This window comes from Triturus cristatus, chromosome 4_1 (assembly GCF_964204655.1).
Source record: "Triturus cristatus chromosome 4_1, aTriCri1.1, whole genome shotgun sequence".
In the NCBI taxonomy this organism is placed as follows: Eukaryota; Metazoa; Chordata; class Amphibia; order Caudata; family Salamandridae; genus Triturus; species Triturus cristatus.
The window spans coordinates 859489551-859509850 of record NC_140585.1 but is presented as its reverse complement, the minus strand read 5'-3'; the positions used below and the strand labels follow the sequence as shown (position 1 = coordinate 859509850).

Here is a 20300-nt window from a genome sequence, read left to right as displayed (position 1 = left end):
CTTGTCTTATCAACGATTTGCTCGTAAGGAAGGAACACAGGACTCACATATATAATCTCACTTGTGATTGCGAAGCTGGAATGGTCCAGAGCTTTGAGTTAATTCATATCTAGACCCAGGATCCCTGGACCTGTTGCTTTATTTGGATCAAGTACTTTAGACGTTACAGATTTTTACAGGTGAAATGGTAGAAAATCACATCTGTCAGTTTTGAGGCATGAACATCGAACAAGGTTATGTTATCCTGTAGGAGAAACATTCACTGCATAGGTACACTTACAAACCATTCCTAGGGTTACTCTCCTGAACTAAAGGTGGTTTGTGGCCCAGGTCCAAAGAATCACCAGCAGTTCGGATTTGCCTGCCCTGGTGTGGCCGGATGCAGAGGTGCTGGTCACGATGGTAGCCTCAAATGCTACCCGTTAAAGTCTATGGAGAATCCTGTAACAAGAAAAAGACTGATATTGAGGACTTGGAGACAAGTCCAGCAGAACCCAAAGGGGGGCTTGGCTTTTGAAGGTCTTTAGAGCAAGGGAGAACCGTTGATTAGCTCAGACTTAAGTTGTGGAATTTGAGTGCAGAGGTGCTATGTCCAGCGGGTTACTTGAGTTGGAGGCGCTCTCTTTCTGGGGTCAAGTTTCAAGTTTATTTTTATTATGCATATTTACTAAAAAACCATTGAACAGTTTTGTGCTGTCAGTAAAAACATTGATACTCATGTTAAAAAGTTCTGTGGGGTGCCTACATACAGATATACTAGAAGGCTGATAAAGCCATTCGATGAGTGCCATTGAAATGTGACAATAAAAATTGAGCCGTAAAGAGTATGCTCTGCAGTACTGCATAGCTGTGATGATAATGGTTAATGTGTCCTGGTATTGCATCTGTTGTATGAGACAATAGTGCCAGACACCCACAGCGCGGAGTGAGGAAAGTGCGTACATATCAGGAGAAGTTTCCTGATGGCTAGGTGGCGAGAGACTTTCTGGTGTCGACCTGGTGATGGGGGCAAACAGGACAGCAGGGCCACTCTCGGGTGCTGGCCTTGGTAATGCTGACATTCCTCGTTGATTGGTCGGTCTTGGCAGAGTTGGTGTCCAGACTGGACACTGAACAAGCCTTGTGTGCTGCAATGGCTCGGTACCCACGGTATTGGTGCAGGGGGCTCCTGGAGGGTTTAGCAATACTAAAGTCGCTGGGGAGACGGGGCTGACCTCTGGGAGTCGCAAAGTCTTTCTTCTGGGGTGCTGCTTCCTTGGTGGACCAGGTGGTCAGCAGAACAGGTTAGCAGGCAGATGTGGGTGTGCCTGCAAGGAAGTGGCTCAGGAGAGATGCTGACTGTTTACAAAGTGCTGACTTCCTTCCAAGGCTTTAGGAGGATGCATAGCTGCTGGACCAGTCAGGTCTTTGCAATTGTCGGCATAGAGGCAGGTAGGGTTTTGAGCCAAATCTGGGGCTTGTCCACAGTTCTGGTGTTTTTGGCTGTTCTTGGTCCTTCTTTTCCCAGTAGATGAATCTGAGTTCCTAGTGATAGGGGGTCACCTAAATACTAAATTTAGGGGTGTTAAAGAGAGTGTAAGGTAGTAGTCAATGGGCTACCTACCACTGAGGGGTCGCATATCAAAGGAGCTTTGAAGCCTCTGTTCTTGATATGCTAAAACACTAGCCATCCTACTGGAGGAGGTGTGAACATCTTCCTCTGGACCAGACATTGTTTCTGACCTCCAAGATCACAGGCTCTCATCGGCAGGGAAATAGAAACCTGTCTGTGGTGCCAGGCTGGACGCTACCAGTCAGCCAGCACACTAAGAGACTAGTAGGATTCAGGGGGCACCTCTAAGGAGCCCTCTGGGTGCATGTCAGAACAGATTCAATACTGGCATTAGTATGTATTTGTCAAGGCGAGGTGTTTGATACCAAACACCATTATTCTCAGTGAAGCCATTATGTAGCTGGGTAACTCGTAATGACCATTGCCCAATACCCATACTTAAGAAGGGTTCCTGAACACTTGCAATGTTGTGCCAATAAAAGTAGACATCACAGGGGTTTAGGAAGCTGGCTTTTTATGTGATATATCAAAAATCTGATATACCGTGTAAAGAGTCCAGGGGTTTCCTCATGAGTGAACAGGGCTTGCTATGCAATTCCAAAGTGCTCTGTTAAGGGGTAGTATGGTAGAGCAGCCTGAGGCTTAACAAAGAGAAGTGCAAGACATTTGTAAATACACCCAATGATTGATAAATAACACACACGACTTGAGAAGGAGATCCACACCAATTGCTAAAAATACCAAGTACTTTTATATATGAATTGTCAGAGAAAAATTGTTCAGGTAAGTACGTCTTAAAATATAAATTGTTTTCACTTTAAAAAGTGGGCACTTAGTCCAATTTTTGAGTTCTGCAGTCTTATCCTATGGAAGGAAGAACAAGTTCTGCAAACAGGTACAGTCGTCGACTTACAGGACCAATTTCCAGGAGTTAAGGTGAGTGGTAGGCAAGGTCCAAGGTAGCACCAGCAGTACACCACTGGTGGCACCAGGGTGTCCAGGTGCAGGGTGCATATCAGCGTCAGAAGCCCCATATGTTTCAGTGGGGATCATCACTGTAAAAATAGACTGAATGAATGAATGAAAATAAATTTATAACGCGCAAACTCAGCCCAAAGGGCATCAAGGCGCCTAACATAATATAATTGAATCACCGTGCACAGCTTAGTAATAGGCTTTCCTGAAAAACCAGGTCTTAAGAGCTCTCTTAAAGAGGGGCAAGGATGATAGAACCTTGAGTTCAGAAGGAAGAACATTCCATAGTCGGGGGCCACTGAAGCAAAGGCTCTACCTCCCCATCTTGTCTTCTTAATGAAGGGTATAACAAGGAGGTTCTGTTGAGAAGATCTAAGACATCTGCTGGGTGCATACTTAAAGAGTAAAGATCCCAGTCCATCGGCCGATCCTGTTGTAAGGGCATTATGGACTAGGCAGATGATTTTAAAAGAGATACGTTGCTCAATAGGCAGCCAATGGAGATTCTTCCTTGCTAATGTAGCAGAGGCAGAACAGGGAAGGTCCAGAACAAATCTCGCTGCTGCATTCTGTGTTACCTGCAAACGAAGTAACAATCCCTTGTTAATCTCAGTATATAGAGCATTACAATAATCTAGGCGAGATCCAACCAATGCTACGACTGTTTGTTTTCTTGCCTGTGGTGATAAGTAATGAGCTATTCTACGAAGGATTTTTAGGACTCCCCAGCAAGTAGCTACCGTTCTGTTAATCTGTAGATTCATGGCCAGCTCAACATCAAAGATGACCCCCAAATTTCTTGCCGACTGTGAAGGGATCGGACAGGTCCCCAGTGATGTCGGCCACCATTCACTCGACCAGGCGTCCCTATCCTTTCCGAAAATCAGCACCTCGATCTTATCGCCATTCAGCTTCGGGGAATTGAGGGTCATCCAGTCGGCAACCGATTGCATACAATTCCTGAAACTGAACGATGTGGTGCTGACAGACCGTGACAGGGACACCATGATCTGAGTGTCATCTGCATACGACACTACCTCCATCCCCTGAGATCTTACTAGTCTAGCAAGTGGGGCCACATAGATGTTGAATAGGGTCGGACTTAGGGCCGACCCTTGTGGCACCCCAAATTGCAAAGACTTTACAGGGGAGAGGTATTTACCCATTTTGACCCTCTGTTCCCTGAGCTCTAAAAAGGAGGATAGAAGGTCAAGGGCGGGCCCCTCCACCCCCAGCTCCCTCAGTCGAGATGTTAAGACTGAGGGAGAAAGAGTGTCGAATGCAGCGGTCAGGTCCAGTAAGACCAGCATCGTGGTCTGTCCTTTATCTACATTCATCCTAATATTGTTGGTCACAACAATGAGTGCAGACTCAGTGCTGTGAAGTTTTCTAAAACCATGTTGAGTCTGATCAAGGAAACCAGAGGAGTCCAAGAATGCAGACAGATGATGGTTCAGATGCATCTCAAACATTTTGGCTGGGGCAGGTAGAAGGGAAATTGGTCTAAAGTTTTTTAACACTTCTGGATCCAAAGAGGGTTTTTTCAATAGTGGCCTGACAATGGCCCTCTTACAAGCCGAGGGAAATACACCGTGCTGTAGAGCACTATTCATAACCTCCAAGATGTAGGGAAGAAAGGTGTCCCTACATTCCTTCAGAGTTTTGAGCGGACATGGGTCCAAGGGAGAGGAGGACTTCGTCCTATTCAAAAGGAGGTTAAGATTTTCCAAAGTGACAGGAGGGAAATTATTAAAAGTCTTATCAGGATCCTTTGACCATGTTTCTAGAATTGACAGATCCATGGCTATATGTGGTCCCAGCCGCTTCATCTGTATTTCCAATTGCATGGAAATGTCTACAATTTTCGTATGGAAAAAGCTGGAAATATTATCACAGACCTCCTGGGAGCCTATAACCGGATCAGGTGTCTGTAGTGAGCAGAGGGAATCCACAATTTTGAAGAGTTCCCCCGATGATGTCAAGGATGTAGTAATGTTGGAGAAGTGATCTTGTTTAGTTTTGATAACTGAGGTTTTATAAATTTTTAGGGAACTTTTATACAGCTGTCTATCCTTAGTATCCCATGTCCTCCTCCACTGTCTTTCCTGTCTTCTACATCCTTGTCTCATGAGCCTAAGTTGATCCCCAAACTACGGAGCAGAGGGTTTGCGCCTCGCATCATACCTAGGGGTAGCCGGAGCTAAAGCATCCACGGCCCCCTGTGTGCAATTGGCTAGTTCTGTGGCTGCCTTTTCTGGATCAGAAGTCAGAGAAAAGGTTCCGAAAAACGGGGCCAGGGATTCATTAGAAATATTTTCATAGTTTCGTTTACATTCTCTTGAAGGGGCCTCCCTCCTAGGGAGCTGTTTACTAGAGATAGTAAGTACAATAGGTACTGCTAGGTGATCAGTCCAGACTAGCTGCTCCGGTGGACCTGTCATAATCCGGGAGTCATTGGTAAAAATTGCGTCCAGCGTATGACCTGCTCTATGTGTGGGTTCCCTGACCAACTGGGTAAAACCGCAAACCTCTAGAGGATCTATCAAAGATATAGTATCTTTAGATGTAATATCGTCTAGATGAAAGTTGAAGTCCCCTAATATGGTGAAATGCGGTTTGCCTGCGTAAGGTTCCAATAATCTAAACAGGTCATTGCTGAACTGTGATCTCTGCCCAGGGGGCCTATACATCAATATCCCAGAAAAAGATGAGGAGGATGATAAAGAAATACAAAAATGAAGGGCCTCAAAGGGATCTGAAGTTTTTGACAGAGCATTAATTCTACACGTGAGATGAGAACGGTAAAGAATAGCTAGACCACCGCCTCTACGATTACCTCTGTCTAATCTCTGTAAGGCATAGTTTTCTGGGATGGCTAGGAGGAGATCGTGTCCCGATGTATCTGTAGCCCAGGTCTCCGTAATGAACACCCATGCTGGCTTCCTAACAGTCACGAAATCGTGAAAGTAAATGTTGTTTTTAATAACGGAACGGGCGTTGATCAAATAGCCTTTCTCAGCAGAGTCCTCATTGAGCAAATGGCCAGGAGTCTGAGCACTACTAATAAAGTCAAGGATAGTAGGTGGATTAAGCCTACATAGACCACATAAATGTCCTTCCCGGAGAATTTCCGGGGTATATCTATGATGGCAAGAGAGCGAGCTAGGTTTCATAGCTAGCAAGTCCTTCATGGAATATGAGTGAATTACCTTCATAGGGAGCACTGATTTTCCCTGGCTCAGCCCATCCTGCAGCCCGTCCTCAGCGCGGACGGGCGCAGACGGGCTTTCCTCTGGCGCTCCTCCGGCGCGACGCTGCGCGCGTACGCTGCGCGCTCGCATGCTGGTCCCTAAATAGTATATGGCAGAAGCCCGGCGTCAACACTAGAACGCTACCCTCAATGGCGTCTAAGGAGCGAATCCACAACCAAGATGGCGGTCGGGGTAGAAAGCAGCACGAAATCACCCAAAAGGTGAGTTTTGTGTATCTCGATTTTTAAGGTGCGAGCAGTGCGGACACAGGAGGGGGAGAGGACAGAGTACAAATAGCAGTGCAACAGTACAATATGGTCACAGCAATGTTTAAAAGCAAAACGTTTAAAAGCATTTAAAAAATACAATGCTCTAACACAGGTTAAAACTTTCACTAAAGAGCGAGCAGCAATAATACTAGAGCAGCATCAACGGTATAATGATTCTATCAATTGTCCCAGCGCCGATAGCTAGTTCCCTAAATAGCGTTTGCCAGAAACCCGGCGTCAACACTAGAACGCTACCCTCAATGGCGTCTAAGGAGCGAATCCACAACCAAGATGGCGGTCGGGGGAGAAAGCAGCACGAAATCACCCAAATGGTGAGTTTTGTGTATCTCGATTTTTAAGGTGCGAGCAGTGCGGACACAAAGGGGGGAGAGGACAGAGTACCCGGAGTGACCCCCGCCCAGCTTTGTACGTTCTATGAGGCGGTGCATGCCATCTTTGGGCTGACCGACCCCGCCGGCGCACCTTCGGGCCCCGCAAACTCAGTTGGGGGGCCTAGGTCTTCGCTGCTGGCGGCTCTGGCGCTGCAGGCCCCTCTGGGATCCAGGCCTGGTTCCAGATTAGCGCCGGTTGACCTCATTACTCCTCCACTGGCGCTGCTCCTCACAGCACCACTACCGCGTTTGGCCCCGGTCATCTCCCATCCGGCGTCGACCCCGGCCTCCATCCCGACATGGACACGGAGCCGGACCGGTGTCGGTGGGGTTTTTATGCCTCTAATCACTCCTGGGGTCCATTTTCAACAACAATGGCACCCAGAGGATGATTAGGAGGACTGGGAGGGTCAGGTGACCCTTTAACTGACCATTTAGACACTGAGTAGGACTGGAGAGAGGAATTGGGGGATGCCAGTGGTCTTGACACCTCTCCTGACCTTGGCATGTTGTCTCCTCCTACCGTGGCTACGGCGGAGGGAGCCTCATACGCTGTGGTGTTGCATAGGGCGGCCGAGGCGCTCAACCTCGAACTTTATACAGTGGTGGTCAGGACTAACCTCCTGACAGAGGTGCTTCAACCGGCTGCAAGTTCTTCGGAACCCTTGCTGTCGTTTAATGAGGCCCTCACAGACGTCCTTTTGAGCACGTGGTCCAGGCCCAACACGGGGGCTCCCGTGGACAGGATAATTGTCCGACGCCACTGCCTGGCTCCGGGCGACCCCACTTTCCTCTCCCAACACCCCACCCCGGAAAGCTTGGTAGTTCAAGCTTTGACCTCCAATGGCGCCTTCCCTACCCCTCCACCGGAAAGGGAATCCAAGAAACTGGACCACCTTGGCAAGAAAATGTTCTCTTCCGCCAGCTTAGGACTGCAGTCCGTAAACACCGCATGTCTCTTGGGCCGTTATTCGCACTCAGTGTTGGATACGGTGGCGCAGGTTCTGCCTTCGTGTCTGGAGGAGGCCCGGCCAGTGCTCTCCCAGGCTGTTGCCACCAGGAGGGACACAGCAAAGTTTAAAATCCATTGTGGGCTGGACACCGCCGACTCTCTGGGTAGGACCATTTCAACGTCTGTAGCGCTTCGTCGCTACGCCTGGATGAGGTCCACTGGCTTTTCAGGGGATGTCCAGAACACCTTGATGGACATGCTCTTTGATGGCCGTCGCATTTTTGGTGACAAAGCAGATAACGCCCTAGAGCGCTTCAAGGACTCACGGGCTACGGCCAAGTCCTTGGGTCTCTCCACCTGTCCGGCACAGTCTGCTTTTCACCCCTTTCGTGGCTACGGAAGGGGTGCCCTGCAACGTCCCACCCAGAGCCACAGGAACGCTGCAAGTTACCCAATCTTCACGCAGCCGGGGATGTGGGAACCAACGCTGTTGTTCAGGGGACCAGCGGGCAGACCAGTCCACCAATCCCCCCCCCCCTCTGCAGCAGCCTCCAAACCCACCTAGTCCGACCTTTCAGGCCCATCAAACGCCAGTGGGTGGCAGGATTCGCCATCACCTCCTCCCACTGGCGCATCATCACGTCAGTCAGGTGAGTTTTGCAAATAGTCCGAAGGGGCTACTCCCTCCCCTTTGAGACTACCCCTCCAGCCATGCCACCACGATACAATCGCATGTCGGAGGATCATCTGGCTCTTCTCCAGCAGGAAGTTACGGCTCTCTTGGCCAAGGGAGCCATCAAGCGTGTTCCTGTCCCAGAAGTAGGTTGTGGTTGTTAACCCCTCTTCTTTCTGGTTCCCAAAAAGGACAAGGGCCTGCGTCCTATCTTGGACCTCAGGGACGTTAATCGCTTCCTCTGGAAGGAGAAGTTCAAGATTTTGACGCTTGCTCAGGTCTTGTCGGCCCTCAAGACTGGATGGTAGCGTTGGACTTGCAGGGTGCTTATTGTCACATCCCCGTCCTGCCGGCCCACCAGCGTTACCTACGGTTCACGGTAGGCCACGAGCACTTTCAATTTACCGTGCTCCCCTTTGGCCTTACTGACGCCCCTCGGTGTTCACGAAAGTGATGGCGGTGGTCGCAGCTCATCTGCCCAGATCAGGGGTTTCAGTTTTCCCCTATCTCGATAACTGCTTGTTGAAGGCGGGCTCGCCCCAGGCAGTCGTCTCCCACCTCCAGACTACGGCCGACCTCCTGCATCTGCTGGGGTTCTCCATCAACGTGCCGAAGTCGCACCTGATTCCCTCGCAGAAGCTCCTCTTCATCAGAGCGGTTCTGGACACGACGCAGTTTCGGGTCTATCCTCCCGAACAGCAAGTCAGGGATATTCGGGCTATGATTCCGATCTTTCAGCCTTTATCCCGGGTTTCGGTCAGAATGACCCTGAGGCTGCTGGGCCTCATGGCCTCCTGCATCCTGCTAGTCAATCATGCCAGGTGGCATATGCGGGCTCTGCAGTGGGACCTGAAGTTCCAGTGGGCGCAGCATCGGGGGAATCTATCCAATTGCGTCCAGATCTCGGAGGGCACTGCTCAACAACTACAGTGGTGGCTCACGAACCAGGATTGCATCAATGGCAGATCCCTCTCCCTTCCCCAGCCAGACCACGCTGTGGTGACGGATGCTTCCTTTCTGGGATGGGGCGGCCACATGGGAGAGGCGGAGATCAGAGGCCTCTGGTCTCCGGTGGAGTCCGGGCTTCACATCAACATTCGTAGCTCCGGGGGGATTCATCTTACACTGAAGGCATTCCTTCCCTCTGTCCAGGGAAGAGTAGTGTAGGTGTTCACGGACAACACCACTGCCATGTGCTACTGCAACAAACAGTACGGGTGGGATCGTGGTCCCTGTCAGGAGGCCCTCCGCCTCTGGACATGGCTGGAACATCAGGGCATTTCCTTAGTGGCTCAACACCTGGCAGGTTCTCTGAACGCCAGGGCGGACTAACTCAACCACAGGTGCATGATGGATCATGAATGACGTCTTCACTCGGAGTTGGTGCAAGGTCTCTTTCGACAGAGTGGAGAGACTTGCTTGGATCTATTTGCCACCAAAGAGAACGCACAATTTCAGCAATTCTGCGCGCTGGAATTTCCAAGGGGTCACTCACTCGGCGACGCTTTTCGGCGCGAGTCGAGTTGCGGTCTGTTGTACGCCTTTCCACCTATACCACTTCTGCCCAGAGTGCTGAAGAAGATCAGGCGCGACCGGGCCCAAGTCATTCTTGTGGCTCCTGATTGGGCACGAAGAGTCTGGTATCCCGAGCTGGTCAACATGGCCATCGATCCTCCGATCAGACTGCCTCTTCAGGAGGATCTTCTGTCGCAGTAGCAGGGGATGGTCCTCCACCCGAACCTGTCCAGTCTCCACCTCCTTGCGTGGAGATTGAGCGGCGACAGTTGACGTCTTTCAACTTGCATCCCAAAGTCTATGACTTAATCTTTGCAGCCAGGCTTTCCTCCACAAAGACGGTATACGCCTGCAGGTGGAACAAATTAGTGACATGGTGCACAGCAAAGGTTGTGGATCCCCTTTCCGCCCCTCTTTCTCAAGTCCTCTCGTTCCTTCTCTCTTTAGCCCAGCAGGGCTCTACTCTGGGCACTATCAAGGGCTATCTTTCAGCCATCTCTGCCTTCCTTCGGTTGCCAGACCAACCTTCTCTTCTCAAGTCCCCGGTAGTAAACCATTTCCTAAAAGGCTTAACGCATCTTTTTCCTCCACTCCCCTTCGTTATGCCTCAGTGGGACTTGAATATTTTGCTAACCTATTTAATGTGTGCTCCCTTTGAGCCTCTGCATAACTGCCCTTTACGTCTTTTGACTATTAAAACTGCTTTCCTGGTAGCCATCACTTCTGCTAGAAGGGTGAGTGAGCTCCAGACTCTTTCTTCTAAGCCTCCTTTCCTGTCTGTTCATCCGGACAAGGTGGTTCTCAGGACCCACCCATCCTTCCTTCCTCAGGTGGTAACTGCCTTCCACATCGGGCAGACCATTACTTTGCCCACCTTCATTCCGCATCCTTCAAAGGAGGAAGAAAGGCTCCACCCTCTGGACCCAACACGTGCACTCTCCTTCTATCTGGATCGCACAAAACAGTTCCGGGTGGATGATCAACTTTTTGTTGGATACGTGGGTGCAAAGAAGGGTCGGTCCATACATAAGCGCACCATTTCTCAATGGGCCGTGCTGTGTATTAAGGCTTGTTACTCTCAGGCTAAAAAGGAGCCTCCAGTCGGACTACGTGCTCACTCCATCAGGGCGACGGCAGCCACTACTGCCTTGGGAAGGGGAGTGCCTCGGAATGACATCTGTCAGGCAGCCACTTGGGCATCGCTGCACACGTTCACCAAACATTATTGCCTGGACAGCCAAGTCCGGAGAGATGGCTTCTTTGGCCGTTCTGTTCTCCAGGATTTTCTGGTGTGATCTTTGTTCGAAGACCCACCACCCGGGTTTGTATTGCTGGGGTATCTATTCTAAGGTAAGGAATCTATAACTAACGTGTTTCTTTCAGATGCACAAGTTACTTACCTTCGGTAACGATCTATCTGCAAGAAACATTAGTTAGTTATAGATTCCTTACCACTCCACCCATCCTCCTCCTTCTGCGAACTGATTTCTAGGGTTAAGGACATCCTTTCAGGGCCCAAGTTTCGTGCACCAATGGTCAGGGTCTTTCATGGCTGTGCGTTTCTGGCGCAGAAAGTCGTGCAGAGAACTGACATCAGCGCGCGAGGGAAGTGTCTAAGTAGCTGCCGCGACGTCATGCCAGTGACGCAGACGATGGACGCGGAGCCAACCGACGCCACCTTCCGACGCACAGAGGTACTGCTGACGAAAAAACTTCCCGGATCTAGTCTGACGCCTGGGGGTAATTCTAAGGAAAGGAATCTATAACTAACTAATGTTTCTTACAGATATATTGTTACCGAAGGTAAGTAACTTGTGCATCTAACTCTTAAGTGTCCCCACCCAATCTTTTTGTTTTGGGATCATAGGTGTCCCCCTGTGCTAACCCTATCTTAGCCAGACCCCCAACTTACCCAAAGAGGTTACCCACAACTAGTGTAACCCTACTGTGACCAACAGTTTCAGGATGCCTAGCTTGCTATTTGACATGGGGTCAGACCACCATTCATTTTGTTTTTCATCACTTTGGAACAGAAAAATGGCAGAAAAAGACGACATTTTGCAGCCAAAGTGTTTTTCTTTTTTGGATTCATTTCACAGGGAACAAATAAAGGAAAGGAGAAGGAAAGAGATGGTCAGAGCCGTTTGTTGAAGTCCTAGTTTTCAGTAAGTGAGGAGGAGAAAGACAAAAAGAGAGGGAATAAGAGGAAGAGGAACAAAGAGAGGGGGGACAGCTGTCAGTGGCAGACCAGGAGACGTGAACTCTTTAGGGAGGTGGGCAGTATGAGATGTGTGGTGTAGTGGTGGGTAGGGTTCATATTCAGAATGCGTGCCCTATACCATGTTGAGGCAGATAAATCCATGCTATCGGTTGGATTTAATGCGAGTGGACCAATGACGCGCTGAGGAACAAACCTAATGCCGTCGGCTAAGCACGGAATCGCATTACAGTCCAAAACATGAAGCGCAGCGTCCGTGAAGTGGAGCACCGTGCTGATACACGAGTCGAGGGAAAGCAAAAAAATAAAGAGTGCCCTGGAATTAAGATACATAAAAAAAAGAGAAAAACCACACTTAACATGGGCAGTCAGCTGCGAGGGTCCAAAACACCAAAAAGCGGGAGTAATTAGGCATATCCAAACAAAAGTAGGCATTTAGGAAGGGTACTAACAGGAGCTAATAGAAAAGATGGGAGATGCTTTAAGCAAATATTCTGGATACAGCATGCCTCGCAGAGCAGCACATGCACTGGCTCAGCTCAACCTAATATTATTCTCACAAGTCCTGCAGCCTGGCCAGGTTTCTTAAGACAAAACCAAAGGAAATGATGGACGGAGTGTTGAACATTGCAAGCACTCACCCCCAGTCAACTGATCCGTCCATCACCACCCCCTTTTATACCGCTTTGTTCGCCATAAGTTGGCAGGGTATGCTCAGACGTGAGTCCCTTGCTCACTTTGCCACTGGATTCAAGCAAGCCTGGCTGAAGACGGCTGAAATGCCAGAAACCGGTCCTAGGAAGCTTGTTTCCGGTCCAGGGAAGACATGGCTTGGCAGTTCGGGCTGGACTGTTCCCATGAGGCACAGGATCAGACTGATTTGCATATGGCCATGTCTGAACTGGGGTGGCAGAGTGGGCTAAAGAACGGTGATGGATCAAACCCAGATCTGTTGACTGGGTGTGAGTGTTTGATTGGTTCTGATGCTCCGTCCATCACCACCCCCTTTTGTACCGCAGGTTTCTTAAGAGCCACTCATCCCATTTACCAAGACCCAAAAAATTCTCTGATAGGCATTTGGGCCAAACTAGGATGTTGCCTACCTGTGAATAGGAAAATTGCTAGATGGCAAAGACGTTCTCTGGGGAGACTAATTTTTCTTCCTCCAGCACCATTCTCCCAAGACCCTAGTGTTAATTTATCTAATGTACTTACCTTTTGAGCATAGGCTCAGTTCTTTGCATTTGTTGACTCTGAAAATAGTGTTCCTTATAGCCATAATGTCTGCTAGGTGAGTAAGTAAACTTCAGGCTGTGTCATCGGTACCTCGTTTTGTTGACTTTTTCTCTGATAAGTTGGTCCTGCGAACGAGAGCGGCATTCCTTCCTAAGGTGGTTACGCCCTTTTGTGTGGGACAATCCATCATGTTTACTTCATCATGAGCCCAAGAGAACTCTTATTTGGAGAGAACTAGAGAATTTGGATAGGATGAACAACTTTTTGTTGGATTCTCCACAGCAAAAAAGGGGGAGGCAGTACAAAAAGAACAATTTCTAGATGGACTGTTATGTGTATTAAAATCTGTTATAGGTGAGCAAAGAAATAGCCTCCATAGGTACTGTGTGCACATTCAATTAGAGCAAAAGCTGCTACTACAGCTTTGGCTATGGGAATACTTGTTTTTAGATCTGTCACTGCAATGTGGGCATCTTTGCACACGTTCACCAAGCAATATTGTTTAGATAGTTAGATCAGGCGAGAGGGGCATTTTTTCTGGTCTGTCCTGCAAGATTTCCTAGTTTGAGGCAGTCCAGAGACCCATCATCTGGGAGGTATTGCTGTGGTATCTATTCAAAAGGTGAAGAATCTGCAGTTAAAGTCTGTTAGAAGAACAAGTTATTTACATCTGGAAACACTTTTTCTGGTAGAGACTCTTTCTAACTGCATATTCCTCACCTCCCTCCCCGTTCTTTGGAAGGGACTTACATAGAGGTTATGTGAATATTCATTTACGATTCTGAATTTCTGCACACAAAAAAATGTATACTTAACACGTACATTGAATTCGGGTTTCTTAAGGCTGCACGTCTGTTGGTACGGGTGGAGAATAGAAAGAAACTGACACCAGCGTGAACAGGTGACGTATATGTAGATGAGCCGATATCACAGCCACAGGAGATTTAGTCGCACGCGGAACAATGAGGTGGCACAACGTCACCTGTTGACGCTAGAGGACATTGATATACAAAAGTTTCTGGATCCAGGTTGAGATCTGGGGGTATTCAAAAGGTGAGAAATCTGTGGTTAGATAGTCTCTACCAGAAAAGGCGTTATCAAAGGTAATTATCTTGTATTTATACAGTAATGTTCTTAACTACGGCTGTTCACAGAAGCCAGAATGTTAAAGGAGTAGCTCTCTGTTTTAGTGGCACCTCCGGTCCATCTTCAAGGACAGGCATGCAACTTAGTAAAATGGTTCACTAAAACTGGAGCACCGTTTAAGTATAATGGGAATTTTCTGTTTTAGTGTATTGAAGGAGACAGCAGTTGACAGCACCTAATTCTCAACACCAGCACTTATGACAGTCAACTACATGGTGTCACTGTCAGTCTAATTTTGGGGAGTGCACAACAAATATGGGCAGGTACTCCCTACACCCCCTCCTCCCCACAATGAAAACCCGTGACAGGGGAGAAGTCTTTGGAGGCAGGGGGCGTGACACCCCCCGGCCGTATTTATTATACGAAATTAATAAACATTAAAAATTACATTTTAAAAACACATAGCAGAAAATATACTTTACACCGATTACAAATAATAAGTTGGCCACAGTGAACTTATTTCCCCGAAAGGCAGACCCTCCCCTTGTACCTGCTGTGCCAGCGCGCGCGATGCAGGGCGCTCAAAAACGGGACCACAAGGCAGAATACATCGTTCTAAAAGACCGGAGGGGGGAGCGCCTTGCACAAACCCCCACCGGGTACCTCCAACGGGATGCTCCCGCCTCGACCCCCGCACGATGATGCGCTCCTGCCGATCTCCTGGACGCTCCACGAGATGCTTCCTTTGCTCCGCCGATCACTGGATGCTCCTAGCTTGACCTCAGCACAACGATGCTCCCTCGCCACGGCCGGTCTCTCGGTAGCACGCGACGGTGACTTCTCCCGGGCTCAGACGACACCCGGAGCTACTGCTTCCCCCTTCCTCCGGCGACGATCAGATGCCGCTCCGACCTGTAAGAGAAGAAAAAAAAAAAATATTACTGCCTCCTAGCGAGGCGTGGGGGGGGGGGCAAGCTGGGGAGCCAGGAACCAAGAGGAGGCTTCCTAGGCTCCCCAGCCCCTTTATAGCCCTGCGAGACTTGTTCGCCCCTTACCGCGACCCGGAAGCGATTTGAATCGCTTCCGGGTCACGCCCAGGTCTGAGACCAATGAGGGAGAGGGGGGGCGGCCGCCGCGTCACAAGCGTGTGCGAAAGGCACACCCCCCCTTCCCCCCACTGTCGCGGATGGGGCCGGCTCGACCATCATACCTTTTGGCGTGGCCCCGCCGTTCTAAGTGTTTAATAATTCATTATACATTAAAAAAGAATAATACCTGCCATCCTGGCCATCCTGATAACTTTGGGCGGTCTGGAATAGTCCGAATTGTCAAGCTTGTTAGAAAGTGGTGGTTGGTAGTTGTGTTTGTACTGGCATTGGCAGAGCTGGCAGAGGCAATGGGTTATGCCAGCTGCAGTGGCCTCTTGAGAAGGACTCTGGCACTTCTTTTTTCCTAAAATAAGCGCTGGCAGTTGGTAAGTTAAACTGATACCTGGCATTGGCAAGTGAATGCATAACCATGTTTACCACATCTTAGACAACTGATTACTTTGGACTGTACTGAGCCACTTGTGTAATTCAAACACTATTGATTAAAAATATATATATATATATATATCTTTCCAAACAGGGTGGAATATGTTGCTAAGAAAAAGGAACTGATGCTAAAGTCGTGCCAAGAGTCCAATATAGTGGAGATTCTTCATTATCACCAGTGTGATTCCAAATCACCTCCCAAATTTGAGGACTTGACTTGTTTGCTGAACCTACTGATCCAACACATCAGCACTAGATTTGCTATATTTTTAACTGGTAAGAGTGTTTCTTGTACATAAACGTTTTATTCTTTTGGGCACAAAGAACTGCAACTGTTTTTCTTTCAAAGCGCAGTGCGAGAGAACAGTGAATGCCTCCTTGCAACTCAGTGTATATTTTTCTCTAATTTTCTTAATATTTATTTTGTATAACCTTACTATTTATTCTTGTAATTAAAAACATTGTATTAAGCAGTGTCTATGAAAAATGACTGCTAACAAAGGATGTGTTTTTCTACACCCATTTCTTCAGCCAAATACATAAATCCTCCATTTGTTCCTTGGAATCTTCCTTTCAGACAGTCACAATCATCCCAAAGTGAGGAGTTTGTGAATGGGGTACTTGGAGTGTTGAGTTCTTTTCTTGAAGTCCTGGAACACTAAGTGGTTACTGGTAGTGTCTTGTGGGGGTGGCCTTGTTTACTGTGGCACTCTTATTTGGAGAGCCAAGTTACTCCTTTTTGACACTTGATACTTCAGTGGTAGAGGTGTTCGGCAGTTAAAGCTTACTGGAGGATATCCTTCCCAGTTTTATGGGACAAAGTTTGGCCCCAAGTAAAGCATCAACGATGCTTGAGTCTTGAGTATGTCTAGATTTCTTTGGAGGCTCACACTTCCAGGAATTTAAAAAAAGATACCTTAAGAAAGCACATTAGTTTGGGTGTGCCAAATTTTAATAAATACTGGATTAACAGACAACCCTCACAGATTTCTAATGTTAAGAAATACATTAGTAAGATCAAAGGGTTCAAACTAGTGCCAAAAATTATAGTGCATCAACATGGGAGACCTAAAGCTATCAATTTTATCAGTGTACTAAAATAAAATTTAGAACAGGGCTATTTGCAGTACAACTGTTTTGAAATATATCCTTGGTTTGTACTTCCCCAGTCTTTCCTCTTTTCTTATTATCAAAGACTTAAATGGCCAAATGCAATATGGGGATTTGGAGCTGAAGATTCTGTGTGAATCGGAAAACTTAGCTGAGCTTCTCTGCGTGATTGAATTTAAGAAAGAAGACCTTTCTCCCACTGAAGCAACTGATCAAAGTTATTAAATTATTATTTATTAGGTATCTGTCAGGATTCTTACCTTGGGTGCCAAAAATCTTCCACGGAAGCAGATGATAGGTCCCAAATCCCCAGCGCAGTTACCGAGACAGAATCAATCTAAATCGACACCTGCGGGGGGGAAAGAGGAATGGGAAAGGAAAGAGAGACTGCCTGCAAATCCAGGAGCTGCCAACCTTCTCTACTCTGGAATCCTCTGTATACATTCTCACGTCTGTCTTCTAGATTCGGGAAGGATCTAGCTGACCTGCAGAGGGGTGAAAGAACAACCTTAAGTTTCTCTATCCTCCCTGATACACTCTGTTAGCCCTCCTCATCTGACTAGAATATATTCTACCTGAATTATTACCAGTTTAGGCCTCTCTCTTGATGGTTAATTGGATTGGTGTTCCTGAAGCGTTGCGGTTCTAAGTTTTAACCTACAAGGAAGAAAGGAACAATTTTATGTCTATGGCCTCTACTCTAACTCCATTTCTAACCTCACTCTGGAACTGGTTTCCATACCTGAACTAAGCAACTAATTGCCTCACTCTCCTGGAATGTAGAATAGCAATAGTGCTCTCTTTCGTGGCCTTAGAGAGCTCGAATATGCTCACAAGAGGAAAGAAGTCTTTTAGCTCTCAGATCATGTAATTATAGAATGTCAATAATTTACCATTTCAAGAATTTCATAGTCTCTGTTGAGTTAATATATATATATTTAAATATATATATGTATCTCCAGTTCAAATAACAAGAAGTCTCTGTCTTACTTGGTCTCACTGTACTCTCGGAAACGATCTGAACTCACAGTGAGGAATGCTGACTGGAAACTGTGACTACATCTGCTGCACTCGGCAAAGTCTCTTCACTCTGAACTCTCTGAGGAACTCTGACTGTGAACTGTAATGACGTCCGCTGCACTCGGCGAAGTCTTTTGAATTTCCGGACAAGAAGGGTATTCTCAAAAGAGGAAAATGAAGGGAATACGATAAAAACAAGAATCACTCAAAATGGCTAGGGAACTAAGTTCCCAGTGTGCACACCCTTATGCGACTAGCGGGAAGAAATTGGGGTTTACTCTGACAGGGTTTTTTCTCTTCTGAGGAACAGCTGAGAGACACGGCTGATCATCGCGGATTTCCTCAGTTGAAGTGCGCGGCTCACAGGGGGCTCGTGCAACAGATGGGCTTGGGCTCGAACCTTATTGGCTTGGGCTCGAGCCTTTCTTCAAAATACTAGAGCGTGTCACTTTGAATAGATGGCGGCCGCCATCTTGGGTCGTGCCCGAGCCGGTTTGCGCAATCAAAAGGAGCAACCTGTTAAACAATAGCCACAGATGAGGACGCAACCCTCTCAACTTGGGGTGCCAACTCAATTTGCTTTTTCTTGGAGCTGAGGAGGCAAGTGTGCTAGCCATTGAGTTCCTGACAGTACCTCCCTCCAAGGAACGCCCTACCAGTTTGGGCTTCTTAGGAAAAGTGTCATGAAATTGGTTCACAAATCTGGAAGTGTACACATTATCTGAGGGTTCCCAAGAGCTTTCTTCTGGACCATAACCCTTCCAGTCAATTAGATACTGCAGTTTACCTCTCTTAAATTTTGAGTCCAGAATTCTTTTGACTTCATATTCAGAGTGTGAATCTATGGTAACTGGATTTGGTGGAGAGGTTAATCTTACATTAGCTGGGCTTCTTTTTAACAAAGACACACGAAAGACTGGGTGGATTTTCATCTGGGAGGGAAGGGAGAGCTTCACTGTGACAGAATTAACAATTGTATTTATTTTGAAGGGGCCCAAAAATCTAGGTTGAAACTTTTTGTTTCCCTTGAGGTGTAAGTGTTTAGTAGATAGCCAGACTAAGTCTCCTTTTGAATATTTTGGGTTTGACCTAGATCTGTGTATCTTTTGTAGGAATCTTTAGCTTGTGTCAAGTGTTTCTTGGCTGACTGATATGTCTCCTGGATTCTCTCACTGAGGTCTTTAATGGCCGGTACCTATTAATCTGACCTCCCTAAAATAATGTTCGGATGCCTGCCTGTATGCATGTAGAATGGAGAGAAACCTGTGGAATCATGGACTGCATTGTTATATGCAAATTCCGCTGCCCAGATGAGATCTGGCCAGGCTTCATCTTGATCCAGAAGGTACAGACGGAGGTATTGTTCAATTTCTTGATTCACCCTTTCCGTCTGGCCATCTGTTTCTGGGTGATAGCTCGTGGAGAATCGTGAATCTATTCCTAACCGCTGCATGAAGGCTCTCCTACACCGAGAATCAAAACTGAGGACCTCGATCAGAAATCACGACAACAGGAATTCCACGAGCTTGGACTATGTGTGAGTGAATAATTGGGCCAATTGAAGGGCCTTGGGGATCTTTTTTAATGGAATAAAGTGACTCGTTTTAGAGAACGTGTCTACAAAAAACTGAATGGTGTCATAACCTTGACTGGTTGGCAATTCCACAATTAGGTCCATAGTGATAGTTTGCCAGGGGTATGGTTCTCCCTCTGGGGCCTGTCTATTGCTTTTTCCCATAATGCATTTCTCACAAGAGTGGATGTATTGTCTCACTTGCGGGATCATTGCTGGCCACCAAAAATATCTCCTCAACAATTCTGTAGTCTTCAAGACTCCCTTGTGCCCTGCTAAGGGATCATCGTGGCAGGCTTGTAGAACTGATTCACGCATTTCTTCAGTGGGAAGATACAAGGCCTCTTTGACATAAGGAAGGTTGTCAATCACAGCTCTCTCTTCATCTTTCCGAGCCCAATTCTGGATTTCTTCTATAGACATCGATTTCCGATTTTTTTCTTTTCTTTCCGAAAATTGTAAGTCACATATGAATTTCTCAGCTGGTATAATTGATTTCTCCTTGGGCTCCTCAATTTTAGGAATTGTTTCCAACCTGGACAACGCATCAGCCTTTCCATTTGCAGAACCAGGACAATAAGTGATTGTGAAATTCTAATCAGCAAAGAAGAGTGACCATCTTAATTGTCGGGCTGTAAGAGTTTTAGCTGACTTCAGAAATTGCAGGTTCTTGTGGTCAGTGAATACTGTGACCACATGGCTAGCTCCCAACAAATAATGCCGCCATTCCAAAAAGGTGTCTCTCACAGCAAGCAGCTCCTTATCCGCTATGGAATAATTAATTTCAGGAGGAGTCAATTTTTTAGATCTAAACGCCACAGGGTGGAGTTGTCCTGTCTCCTTGTGTCTCTGAGATAATATGCCTCCTATGGCCAATTCGGAGGCATCTGCTTCGACATAGAAAGGTTCTTCTGTATCTGGGTGAAGAAGGATTGGTGCAGAA

The 20300-nt window shown here is 47.4% G+C and overlaps 1 protein-coding gene across 5 annotated transcripts in view; it reads left to right on the top strand.

Annotated features, from left to right (window-relative positions):
• TASOR2 (transcription activation suppressor family member 2) overlaps positions 1-20300 on the top strand; it is a 1022580-nt gene that overhangs the window by 969026 nt on the left and 33254 nt on the right. For all 5 annotated transcript variants that reach the window (XM_085653577.1, XM_085653574.1, XM_085653576.1 and 2 more), the window contains one exon: positions 15749-15930. In XM_085653577.1, coding sequence (XP_085509703.1) covers positions 15749-15930 — 182 coding nt within the window. The remainder of the gene's footprint in view (positions 1-15748; positions 15931-20300) is intronic.